Genomic DNA, 13,898 nt, shown 5'->3' on the forward strand with positions numbered 1-13,898 from the left:
TGCACACAGGCTCGCACTAAGCTCGTCGGCTGACACAAAGTCACTGAGCAAAGGGGGCACAGCAGTGCAGGTAAGATGCCACTGTCCCTTACCAGCCAACGCCCAGGACAGCCTTTAAAATGAGCTGTCCTCAGCCATGGAACGTGGGATAATAAAACATCCTCTGTCCACTCAAGCTGCTACATAAAATTCCCTTCCAGCCACACACCCCGTCCTTTTGCTCAAGATCAGCAGAAACTCAAGTGTGATGTTGCAAACCAGCGTCCCCCTGGCTGCAGGTCCCGTTCAAGGGCCAGATCTTTGCTCCTTCCAATGATGGGGTCTCTGTACTGTGCTGCTAAATAACAAACTCTCACAGTATCATTTAACGTGGTATTTTACCTTTGATGCACAGGCCTTAGGTAGGATCTTCTGTGTGTATCAATGAGTACTGATGTTCTACCTCAAACCTTGCTTTATTTTCCCCCAAATTTTATTAAAATCTTGAGAATTAATTGTTTAAGAATTAAATTGAGGGTCAGTCTCCCCATACAAGACAATGCCACATTTCCAGTTATTCATGAATTTATCCTCCGGAAGCTTCACTGTTGTGATTACACTGTGTTTAGATGTAATATTTTTATATCAACTACATCAACTTTATATCAACTTATATCAATGTTCAGGGACTAGTCTTGAAAATCTGACATGGTCTTATAGCAGACACCCTGTCTTCTGGCTCTAACAATCTCAGTGATGTTCCCCGAGCCTAAGGTGTTGGGGTTGAATGTTGACGTTAGTGGGGTGTCAGCCTGTCCTAGACCCACAGGTAAACATGGCTCTCACCTGTCACCAAAGAAACTTCTTTAGGCAGCAGACTGGGGGAGGGGGGCAGCAGACTGGGGGAGGGGGCAGCAGACTGGGGGAGGGGGGCAGCAGACTGGGGGAGGGGGGCAGCAGACTGGGGGAGGGGGGCAGCAGACTGGGGGAGGGGGGCAGCAGACTGGGGGAGGGGGACAGGCATCTGAGAAGACCACGCTAATCAAACGCAGAGAATGACTGACTATGGGCACCTACTTAGTAAATTTTAATAAAAATATTACTAGCATTTTGTGATTTTGTAGGTTTTAAAAAGGCTAAAATCTAACATGGGTTTTCAGAGTACAAATACAATTAAAATCCTAATAAAACTCACAATGAATCCAAATATGACTGTGGAGAAGAAACCACCAATGAATCCTTCCCAGGTCTTCTTAGGAGACAGCTATGGAGACCAAACGAGAGGGAGGGTTAGTGCAGGTGCAAACCTGGGAACACAAGGGCCTCTAGAGTTCCCCCGACCCCTGTACCTCTCTCTCTTCCCCTCCGTCCGTCCGTCCCTCCCTCCCTCCCTCCCTTCCTCCCTCCCTCCCTCCCTGGTTTTCCAAGCAGGGTTTCTCTGGACTGGAGCCCTGGCTGTCCTGGAACTTGCTCTGTGTACTAGGCTGGTCTCTAGTTCAGAGAGCGCTGTCCGTGTTTGCCTCCTGAGTGCTGGGGTTGAAGGTGTGGGCCACCGTGCCCAGCCTTCCCTTTCCTCTTACTTCAATGATTTAAAACTCCATTGCTCACTGTATGGTTGCAATTTACCTGAGCAAGTGTCCTGAGAAGCACTTAATACACAGCAGACCCCCGTGTGTGTGATGTATTACGAATGTCTATTCATCTCTGTTAAATGGCCTCAAGGCCTTTCTCTTTTTTTTTGTCTTTCAAAGGGCTGTAAATTCAATACTGAAACCATGTTCTCTTGACTTGTGTGCTCCTCTTGGAATAAGGTTGTTAGCCACCCTGAATACACACCACCAGAGCGGCCCTGCCCCTGATCAGAGGGCATAAGGAATACAACAGGGCCCAGGCACTGTGACACTCCGGTCATCTTATTTTGGGCAGGTAGGTTAGGGGGACAGGGTCTCATGTGTAGCCCATTCTGGTCTAGAGTTTACAGTCTTCCTGCCTCAGCCTCTCAAGTGCTAAGATTACAATTGGTACTTGCATGTTCAGCTCAGTTCTAATATGCAATGTCTATGAGATTCCCTTCCAAAATGAAATATTCAACAGCCCCAAATTAGTGTGTGCTTGCACGCACGCACGCGCGCACGCGCGCACACACACACACACACACACACACACACACACACACACACACACTCTACATCTACCTTCAGAGAGAAAGAAGCATATTGTGCTTCTAAGAATAGACACTGGGTATGTTTCAGTCTGCCTCCCATTTCCCAGTCAACAAGATATTCAGAGAGAAAAATCTGGAGGTAAGTCATGAACTTTGTAGAATAAGGAGAGAAAACTTGAGTCTGGTCCTAAGTGCCCGGAGCTGCCCACTCAAGGTAAGAACTAAAACTCCTGTCAGTCAAGGGGACCCGCAAGGACAGAGCTGTCGGAGAAGGGGTCACAGCCCAAGCTCCTGAGCTCCTGGTAGAGTTCTTAACCTTTAAGCTGAGACATCTCAAAGCCAAACTAGCTGGCGGCCTAGCAAACCTGGTAACAATCCTGCCACAGAGAAGAGCCAATGCCCTTCTGGATAATCAGAGCCTGTATTAGTGCCGTCAAGTGGACTTAAAGTATCTGCTGATGACTTAAGAAAGCCTCAGCCGACTCCTGGCAGATCACCAGACATCCTGGGTGCTCAACCTGCTGCGTGTGTCGTGCACCGTGCAAATAACTTCTTCGGTGAAATCACTTGAAAGGTGTTCAAAGCCAGTCACTGGGACTCTGCACGGCTCACAGCCCCCCTCATGGCGTGCAAGGTCGGAGCCTGTGAGCATGCTCACTGGTGCTGCCACCGCAGCTTTGGAAACAGGCTGGAGATCTGCACCTTACAGGCCAGCAGCCCTGCAGCTCAGCCTGGTTCCACGTGGCTGCCCACAGCTCCCCAGGAGCCTCACAATGCTCAGCTAATCCCTTATCCAACAGCGCCCCTGCGTCCTCCAGAACTGTTGTCACCTCAGCCAAGGAGACTTTCCTGAGACGCCCACTGACCACTGCTCAGGATGGAATGGATCCCTGCAGGAAGCCCCAACAGAAAAAGCTCTCAAAAAGGAAAAAATCAAACCAGGTGACAGTGGTGCACCCTTTAGTCCCAGCACTCAGGAGGCAGAGGCAGGGGGATCTACATGTTCAGGTCCAGCCTGGTCTACAGAGTGAATTCTAGGACAGTCAGGGCTACACAGAGAAACCCTATCTCAGAAAACAAAAATTAATCAGTTAAATCAGTACCAGGAAGAGCTTGGGGGTTTTGTTTGTTTGTTTGTTTCTTTCTTTCTTTTGTAAGAACCTGTTTCTTGCTCAAAAATGAGATCTGAGTGATTTAACTCATGTCCGTGCCTCCACTGTCCATAAACAGCACCAAGCCCAAAGCAAGGGCTATCACAGACGCTCTCTGGCTGTCTTGAGCTTTTTCTATTTGCCTTACCTCTCTAGTCTTATCTTTAAATGGCCTCGGTCTCTGTGCACACAATGTGTGCCCTGCTCTTGTGGGAAGTTTAATGAAGGGAGAGATGGCAGGGCGAGCAGAGTCAAGGCTGGCTGTGGGGCTTGCAGGGATGGGGTAAAGAACTGAGCAAGGGTCAGGGAAGGAGAAACCAGCAGGGAGCTGAGGTGAGCATGAGGAGCAGGGGAGACGGAGCCCGGCTCCCATGGAGGACCCAACTGAACACATGAGAGCAAACTCTGAGAAGGCATCTCGCTGCCCTGCGGTGGGCTGCTGCTTACAGGAGCTCCAAGGCTCCCTGCAAATCCATCGCCCAAGAGTGCCAATGGTTGAACTGTCCCTGGGGCTCGGCCCTAAGGTTATGGGAAGGGCTCCCTTCTGACATTTCCCATTACCTTAATTAAAGGAGTTCTTCCAAAAAAAAATCCAAAAAGGTAAGCCGTGATATCATTGCAGATGACGCTTGATATGGGGACAAGGAACCTTTAAAACAGTAGCAGAGAGAGGAGTGCACGGTTAAACAGCAGACACTTACCCGGCTCACAGCTCAGAAGGAACCCACATGGTAACCCTTTAGATCACAGTGCACAGAGCAGAGCACAGCACAGGGCAAAGGCCCAGGAGAGACAGGAAACACCACAAATCACCACTACACTAAGACGCTGAGAGCACGGCTCCGGAAACACTGAGTAGCCAGCCCGGTGCTAGTGCTACACACGTTCATGCTTTAACTTTAGGAGGAGAAACTAAAAAAAGACCCCTCGTTCTTCTAAGAGCAGCGTTGTGGGATGCAAAACGCAGGCCACTTGTGCAGGCAGATAAAGTGATAAGTTTACCTCAAGCTCTTAATGCAAACTCTCAGGAAAATAATAATTTTAATTCTTCCTGTCTTAGCCTATGACTGCCAAACTGACAATTCTGCAGAATCTATTTATATAAGCAACACTCCTCCCTCGACTGAAAGGTTTTATATGACATCTGTCCGAAAACTGGAATTAAATGTTTACACAGACACATGCACATTTTGGTAAACTGTAAGGGGGTAAAACCTATCCTAGCAAAATTCCAGTTAGCTCCAGAAGATTCTAGTTGGTGACGTTTTGGTGGGCTGGGGAGGGACCGGTTTTCACTGCACACACTCGGGTCCACAGAACCTTACCAAGCTTCCTCCCCATCCCAGTTCATTTCTCACCACTAAGCTGGATAACTTTTAATTAATTAATAAAAATGCTTTCTGAACCTGCAAAGCCCAGTGCTGAGGAGCTCACGGCTCTGTGCGAGCAACGATCTAGAGGCTTGCTCTTCCCCACAAGTCACCCCACCCAAAGGTCACCCGGAGAAAAGATTTCTCCAGCCTGCGCTCTAAAAGCCAACTGTCACACACCTCGCGTTCTGTGTACATAGCATCCACCCTTGTTTTGTTTGTTTTTAAAGTAGCATTGGGATGGATTAGCTGCGAAAGCGTAAATGCATTTTACTTGAACTAAAGGACTGCAGTCCTTACTGGGGCGTTGTGTGCTCAGTTGTCAAACAGTAAGTGAAATCCAGTAATTTCTGCTGGGGCGGACCAAGTGTTGCTATGGAAACAGGACAGCTACTGCCTGTGTTAGTTAGGGCTTGAAAGGCAGGACACAAACACAGAACACAGCATAACGCAGCATATCCCTTACCATATCATGCCTTCAAACAGATTTTGGATGACAAGATGTGACTGAGTGACGGTTATCAGTAAAGTGACGTGAGTCCATGCGAACTGTTAATAGCCCAACAACACAAGGGTTAGCAACGCAGTTCATCAGGCAGCCAAGGAGCAAGAGCAGTTTTGAAACACACATTTTCTGCCATGACTTCTGATCAGAATTTGTATAATAAGGTCATACAAGCAAAACAAGTGAAGTTAGTCCTTCCCACTCTTCGTACTAGAGCCCTGAAAGGAGGATCACGGGCAAAACCGCCGTGATTCCTAGATAAACCCGGGACGCTAATACCATGAGATATACACTATGTTCTGGAAACTCCCCGTGGACGACCGAGAAGCCACAGTTGCTGTGCTGTGTGGAGAGCGGTCTGGCAGCTCACTACTTCAGGTAACGCACTGAGGCTGCTTTCTTCCCTGGGTTTACTGTGACAACCTCTCCGTGCAGAGAGTTACTTCTAGCTTTGAAGAATTAAAACTCTCTGGATTCAACTGCCCTTAAGTTCCGTGTTTTCATGCTGAAAGCTGATCTTTCTCATGTCTGTTCAATGACATTATGCGATGTCAACCCTTCAAAGCCCTCTGCCGTGTCTCTCACCCAGCGCTCCTTCCCCACCCCTCCCTTGTCCCTCACAATTACTATGGCAGAGTGAGCCAAAAGCAGTCATAATTCTATGATTTCATCTGACAATTTTGATTGGCAATTATGAAGTGATTTTTTAAAATAATTCAGGTTTTTATTTAAAAAATAATTTCTCATTTCAGACAGGTATTTTTTGTTGATTGTTTCTTCTGTTCCACTGCCATACACTTAAAAGAACCAAGTATTTTATACTCAAAAGGCATCATTTTATAGTTGGCCCTCCTGTACCCATGAATTCAGGAGCCCCACAGATACACAGATCAAATGCTCAGACCTGTTTCTCCTTGTCATTAGTCACTATAACTGTTCACATAGGATTTGATTCTGTTAAGTCTCATAGTTAACTAAGATGATTTCAAAAGCATGCATGAGAGGATGCCAAGCGGGCCAGACAGAAACATGAGATCCAGTGTGCATAGCATTGTTGTTTATAGTGGCCTAGAACCAGCTCCTCAGATGAGAGTTCGTTATTTCCAATCTGCCCTGCTTGTTTTTGTGTTTTGTTAAGAATTATACTATAGGATTGCCTGAAATTAGAAATTTAGGAATATTACAAATTTCTTAGCAATAATAATTTGTAGAATGTTTCCATTAAGAAAAGGCCGAGTGGGAAGAATGACCTAATCTGAATGAGTCTCGCTGACCCTGGGTTCACAACTCAGCTTCGCTTTAGGACAGTAAGAAATGCATTGTGCAGAGTAATGGCTCTTAGGAAGCGCAGAACTGCTTCTCTAACCGAACAAAGACTCTTAGGCAGCAAGACTGTATGGCTAACCACAGCTGTCACAAAGGCACTCGCTCTGCCACTGTGCTTATGTAGGCAGCAGGTGTTTAAAGTCCACTGCCACAAAATCCACACAGCAGGTACCTCCTGGGCTCTAGCAACCATCCAGAGATGGCTTCCAAACACACCATTTTCATTTTCATTTGGTCTTGGGATTTTTTTTTGAATGTTCGATAACACTTTAGGAACTGATGTAAGTTTTAATTCTCAAAGCCCTTTCAACTCCAGTATTTTATATCTATGAACACAGGGGTTAAAGTGAAAAACTTCTTCAGGCTCAGGCAGGCATTAAGCAGCTAATTTACCGTTCTCTCTTAAGGACAGGAGGAGGACGAGTGCGGCTATGGGAGCCGCGGATACACACCATATAGAACTGTAGTCGGTAGTGTTTCTTCACCAAGCTCAGGACGAACATGCAGAAACCTGCCCAAGAGCAAAAGACACAGAGGACGTGTGTGATTCTGTCTCCTGTATGAGATTCTAGGGATCCCTCTTCCCCCAATGACCCGTTTCCTGCACCACATAAGCACATCTTGGCCATCACCCGCCCCAATGCTGCCTCTCCGCTAGTGGCTTTAGGAGTTTTCTAAAGGAACGATTTTGAAATCTCTCAAGTGCCGGATAGATTCCATGGAAAGAATCCAACCACTATCCCCACATTAGTGAAATGAATTCGTCCCTTGCTAATATGCAAGCTGAAAAAATTTTAAATTATCACTCTATCATGAGCAGGCCGGTAGGTCAGTGGAAGAGTGTTTGCCTAGCATGGGAAGGGCCCGATTTCCAATCTTCAGTTCAGCAGATCGTACCACGTAAGATGTCAACTGATTGAGAGATCACAGAGTACGGTAACGTCTACACTGTTACAGCAACTAGTGCCCACTAAACACCGTATGTTCCTAGCCCCCGCCTAAGCTTGTCTGTGTGACTCCATCCTTCCAGTGTCCTTGACGTAGCTACCCACATCACCTGCACTTCACAGACGGGGACCGAGGCCCACAGAAGGGAAAGAAATGCTTAGATGCTCCTGCCCTCAAGTCACGCCACTCCACAGGGACTCACGGGACACCACTCAGACAAAGCATAACTTGAAGTGTCCCAAACCAGAGGTACAAATGCGGCAAAATGCTGTCGAGTAACGGCTTCTCTCCCAGTGTTTGACTGCATCAGACACCTATGACAACTGCAGTCGCCCGGTCCAGTCAGTCCCTAATCCATACCAGCATGAGAGGCTTGCTCAGACACAGCAACCTGGGAAAGACGTGCTTCCAGCACGGGCGGATCCCGACAGGGCGCAATCTGCGCCTAATCTGGACGAGCGCATGAGCTCCACGGTGGGTTTAGGGCGAATCTTACACACAAACTGAATCTGTTTTTGTCAACCGACCCACACTACACGAGAGAAATGCTAGCTGTTACATCACTGTACTCAGTACACAGGGCAGTAAACTCAGGGTGCATCTCTCCTCGGGGCAGAGAGCCAAGCAGCAGCTGCCTCTGTCTGGCTTTGAAGACTGAATTTAAATGTCCACACGTAAGGATTATGGAAAAATGAGGGCGGTGGGTACCGGCCACAGTCCCTGCATCCCGCCATCTACAGAGTAAACTGCTCACTGGACTGCAAAGCTGGTAAGAAGACACTCTCTGGTAGAGACATCCAAAGGCTGACACAACAGTCCGGAGTGGAGGTAGAGAGGATGTGGGTGAAGGAGAGGGGCGAGGACATGGAGTCCGTGCTGCTTCAACTGAAAAGTCTCATTTTAAATTTTCCTGCTGTGATGACTAGGTCTGTGTGTTCTTTATTTCTTTATTGTGTATTTATTATTTTCCTTCCCTCCCCTCCCCTCAACTCCTCAAATTCATAGATGCCTATATATAGACAATTCAAACTGGAGACACATCTCTCACACTGTACAAATCAACTCAAAATGGATCAAAGACCCAGAGAGGCTGACACTCCTAGAAGACATGTAGGCGGCAGTGCCCACAGGACACAGGGGAAGGAGCATACTCTCTGAAAGGGACTCCGTTTGCCTAGGTATTAAAGCCCAGAGTAGACAAGTGGGACCTTCCAAAACTAAACATTCAGTACAGCAAAGGAAAGACTCCGGCAGGTGAAGAGGAAGCCTGCAGAGGAGAGAATATCTGACAGTAAAGGATTTACCCAGTAAAGGATTAATACCCAGAATTCACAAAATGGTCAAGAAAATAAATGACCCAGTTAAAAACTGGGCAAAAGATCTGAACAGAGAGTTCTCAAAAGAAATAAAAATGGCTAAGAGATATGTCCAAATGTGTTCCCCATCCTTCTCGACTAGGAAAATGGAAGCTAACGCCACTTTGTGACTTCACCTGACTCAGCAGGAAGGCCAAGGTCAAGAAAACAAACAAAACAAATGCCAGCGGGTGGGAGGGGCCAGCGAGGGTGGGAGGGGCCAGCGAGGGTGGGAGGGGCCCACTCTTTGTTGGCAGAACTGCAAAAAACTGTGCAGCCACTCTGGAAACCAGTGTGGAGAATTCTCAAACACTGAAAATCAGATCTACCCTACAACCTGGCTAGACAACTCCTTCGCACGTGCCCAGAAAGACAGATGCCACAAGATCTTTTACCTACTAGAGATTTCCGCTTTAGTATTCAGCTATGAGGACACCATCTGAAGGAACTGCAGAAACCAGGAAAGTGGGAAGTGGGGTGGGGGTCGGGGGAGGAGCTCTAGAGAGGGGGACTGTGGGTCACAGGTACTGTGGAGGGGGAATGGACAAAATGGGCTGGGGCAGCACATGGGAAACTCGCCTGCAGACGGATGTGGGAAGGAAACACAGAGGGAGGGGATAAATAACACTAAAGATCTTTGACAAAGAAAACCATGTGGCGCGCGTGTGTGTGTGTGTGTGTGTGTGTGTGTGTGTGTGTGTGTGTGTGTGATGCAGTTTAAATGAACTGGTGCTACTTTGGTAACAATGACCATAAACCACGATGGCTATTTTTAATTGTCAACTTGGCACAATCTACAATCACTTGAGTAGCAAACCTACAGGTTTTCTAGATCAGGCTGGCCCGTGAGTCTGCCTGTGGGCTGTCTTGTGTTGACTGGATGGTGGATGGGGTGGAAGGGGAGAGGACAAGAACACAGGCTGCATTCTCTCTGCTCCTGACTGAGGCTGTGACTAACCGCTTCAAGATCCTGTCTTGACTTCCTCGAAACAATGGACTGACCTAGAATTGAGAGCTAAAATAAACCTTTTCTGGACAAAGTTGCTTGATGTCAGGGGGTTTATTACAACAGCAGAAATGAAGGTGAAACACCTCCCACAGCAGGTAGATATATCTTGCTGTTCAAGTAGTGATGGGACGTCTGCACCACTGTGCACTGCTGGTCTGTGGTTGAAGCTGCATGTCCAGGGGACTGGACCTACCTCTCTGCCCAAGCACACCCCTCAGTCCCCCTGGCAAGGCCACAGGAACTTCTGGATACCATGAGCTATGAGTCATTCACACTGAAATCCACCACACAGAATGATAAGCAGACTCCTTCTGTACTTTCCTAGTTGACATTTTATCTAGAACAATCTTAGTGCATTTTCACCTACAGGCCACAGTTATTCAAGAACGAAATACTTCAGAACCACACCCGTCTCTAACGTCAGGGAAGGAGGTGTAAAGAGCATTGGTTTGGATAAGAGTGGCCCTCAGAGGCTCCTGTATTTGAATGCTGAGTCACCAGGCAGTGGCATTGATTGAAAGGATTAGAAGGATTAGGAGGTGCAACCTTAATGGAGGACATGTGTCACAGAGGATTGGCTTTCTCATTTCACAAGTGCCCTCTCCCTCCACCCCACCTCTCAGCCCGTGGACCAGGATAAAGTTCTCAGCTACTGCTCCAGTGCCAGGCCAGCCAAGCTACCAACCATGATGATAATAGACTAGGTCTCTGAAACTGTAGGCCAGCCCCTAACTCAGTAAGAGTGGCCTTGGTCATGGTGTCTCTGCACAGCACAGAACAGTGACTAAGACAGCGAGTTCATCAAAAGCTAAACATTTTTAAAGAAAAGCATTCTTTTTAAAAAACAAACATGAACTTCACCATTCACAACTACATGACTATGTGAATTTATGCTTAAAACATCAGAGTATGTACATCTGATATCTTAATGACTATAGAGAAAACACACTTTATGCATCTGGATCCAGTCATACCTTTCTCTGAACTAGCAAATGATATTTACATAGCTATGTTTCCAATTAACATCATGGGCTTTGTTATATTACAACAGCACTCACTGGAAAGGCTGCCTAGGTTTTTGTCAACTTGATACACAGTAGAGCTAGCTGGAAAGAGGTCACTTCACTAGAGGAACACTGCCTTTGTCACAGGGGCTTGTGACCTGTCTGTGGGGCACTTTCCTGATTAATGATCTGTCTGTGTGGGAGGGCAGTGACACCCCAAGGCCAGGGGTCCTGGAGCATCTGAGAAAACAGCCAAGCAAATCATGGAAGCAAGCCGGTAGGCCATGCTCCTCCATGGCCCCAGCTTCATGCCGTACCTCCAGGTTCCTGCTGTGGCTTCCGAGACCACAAAGCATAAACCAAGTAAACTCTTTTCTCCTCGAGGTGCTTTTGATCAGTGCTTTATACGGCAGCAGAAAGCACACTAGAGCAGGTCCCTGGCACACACAGCACTGGTGCAACAGCTCCTGGCTCAGTGCCGCTGCAGAGGTGAGCATCTTACACCCCATCCCAAGTACTCCTCAGGCAGCAGCCAGAGCCAGGTCCCAAGGAAGACACACTCACAGCTAAGGACAGAAGCAAAGGGCGCTGTCCAGCATGCCAGGGAAAGAGAAGCAAAAACAGAATTTCAGAAAACGAGTTAACGATTTAAAACTTAGCAAGCATTTACAAAATTCCAGATGCAAGATAAAGAAAAACTGAGCTTGGCAGGCATGAGCACTCCAGAGCTCCCTGTCCAGCTGAGGAGACAAGACAGAACAAGGAATCTGTCTTAAATTTACCCTCAGCGACTAAGCATCTTCAGTCCCAACAGCCCTGAGGATGGGCCTCGGTCTGCACAAGGCGCTGCTAACTCACTGACATCCTCTGCTGGGTTAGGCTACCTGATAAGACTCACACTTCTGCCATGTCTGAAACGCAGTCAGAGGCCACAGCTGAGCCGTTTACACAGAGGTTAGAGGCGGAATTAGGAAACTAAAGGCTATGCAAACAGCCACGTTAGCTGAGATTTAAAAGAATTGCTGTCGAAGGACACTGATCAAATACCTTAAGGATTTCAAAGAAACCAAGACGACCACATATAAATGTATTCAGAGTGATCACGTGACTGTAGCTGGTGATGTCCTTTGGGGTCCAGCACCCCAGATCCCTGAACCTGTCTGAACCTTTCATGGTCTTTACAGGACTTGCAACCACACACTTGCTCGTTCCTATACAGCCTGAGTCCAAGCCACCAAGCCCAGCAGATGCTCCTTTTTTATGCAAATCTGGCTCTGCAGAAGCTTGTATTATTTTCAGTCTCACTGACTTTTTTCCTTTGTTTATTAGTCAAATTCACTTTGTGACAAGATTATCTAAAAGTCAGAATGACTTCTAGACCCTAGTCAGTAAGTCTCCTTGTATGATGGGATGCATGCCATTGAATTTCATGGCCTCTGGTGAGGAGGACAGACCCAACGATGCCTACATTTTATTCCAACAAAATTCAATGTCAGTGAAACAGCTCTGCTACCTTTGCTTTTAGTATCTGCAAAGACATACTTCCCAAAGTCCTTGATCACTTTTAATATCTGCAAAGACATACTTCCCAAAGTCCTTGATGACTTTTAATATCTGCAAAGACATACTTCCCAAAGTCCTTTGATCACTGCAGTAAAAGCAGCGTTTTCACAGCGCCCTTTCACACTGTAATAAATAGTACAGATATGTGAACACGGCGCCTCCTACTTCCCCATACCGCTCCAAAGTCCAGCTCCACCAGTCAGACTTACTGTTCTGCTAACAATATAAAGGGTCATCAAGACAAAAGCCAAGGCAAGGAGGCTGAGGTGACAGCACTCACAAGCACCAGTCCTCATACACACACACACGCGCGCACACACACACACACGCACACACACACACGCACACACACACACGCACACACACACACACGTGCGCACACACACACACACACACACTCCCAAGCACCGTGCATGGCCGTGCACAATCTCAGACTCCCAGTCATTTAGCACCCGCAGGCTTAGCACAGAGCTCTAGGAATGTACTGGGTGGCACACACAGTGAGAGACATAGTTGGTACCTCTAGTTAACAGGGCCACTTTCAGGCCACACTGACAGGCTCCTGGATTGGAACGCTTAGTCACCAGAGTGGCACTGTTTGAAAGGATTAGGAGGACTGGTTAAGGTTTACACTCCTCCGTTGCAGTATAACCCTGCACGATTCAGCTCTGCCTCCCCAAGTCTCCCGATCAACTGCTTCCAGCAGCACGTTTTCACTTAGTCACAGATTTACTTGTATCTTCCCTGGGAGAAGTCCAAGCCCTTCCCATGAACATGGACAGCTCCTCAAGATGCATGCATGTGCTTTCCAGGCTAGGTCATGCCATCGTCCCTCAGCTCTGCTCCTGGCTCGGCTAGCTGGTCCCTCCCCCTGGGATGGATGGCAGACACCTGCCCACTAGGCACTCAGCATGTACTGGTCGCCTCTTCTCCAAGGTGCTGTAGTCACAGCCTCCCTCGGAGGGAAGGAGCTTTTCCTGCTCCTGTAATTCTTGCCCATATGCATTTGTGCAGTCAACTGGAGGACCTAAGACTCACGGGCTCTGCACACGGGGTGCGGGGTGTCAGCTGCCTGCCTTCATGCTCTCTGGGTGGCCATACTTAGGACCCTAGCACTGGGAAGCACTTCAATGTTTGTTTACAAAATAATGGGTGGTGGCTTTCCAATGAGCTTCTGTGACCCTACTCATGCTTGTGGCAAAATATGTCTGTGGCAGAAATCAGCCCATCACGGGGGTAGGGGTTACGGGGAGAAAGCAGCAGTAACTGTATGTTATGAGATTCTAAAACTTTCTTGTATAGAACAATCACTGAAAGGAGTTGGTTGGGAGACAGTGTGTAAATGTATAAACAGAAAAAACAAGAAAATCAGTTCACTGTCTCTGCTCAACAGAAGCTGTTCCAAGCTTGAGCTCCAGCCATCAACAGTGGGAGGAAGGGGAGGAATGGGAGGAATGGGAAGAAGTGGCCGCCTCTCACACACTCACACACACTCATACACGCTCACACACGCTCACACACGCT

At 47.6% G+C, this 13,898-nt stretch overlaps 1 protein-coding gene across 1 annotated transcript in view; it reads right to left on the bottom strand.

Annotated features, from left to right (window-relative positions):
- The window catches only part of Cds1 (CDP-diacylglycerol synthase 1), a 60,566-nt gene that overhangs the window by 7,867 nt on the left and 38,801 nt on the right, over positions 1-13,898 (bottom strand). The window contains exons 6-9 of the mRNA NM_031242.2: positions 6,948-7,006; positions 5,131-5,213; positions 3,856-3,943; positions 1,175-1,243 (exon numbers count right to left, since the gene is read on the bottom strand). Coding sequence (NP_112521.2) covers positions 1,175-1,243; positions 3,856-3,943; positions 5,131-5,213; positions 6,948-7,006 — 299 coding nt within the window. The remainder of the gene's footprint in view (positions 1-1,174; positions 1,244-3,855; positions 3,944-5,130; positions 5,214-6,947; positions 7,007-13,898) is intronic.

The sequence above is a fragment of the Rattus norvegicus genome, chromosome 14, assembly GCF_036323735.1.
Source record: "Rattus norvegicus strain BN/NHsdMcwi chromosome 14, GRCr8, whole genome shotgun sequence".
NCBI classification, from domain to species: domain Eukaryota; kingdom Metazoa; phylum Chordata; class Mammalia; order Rodentia; family Muridae; genus Rattus; species Rattus norvegicus.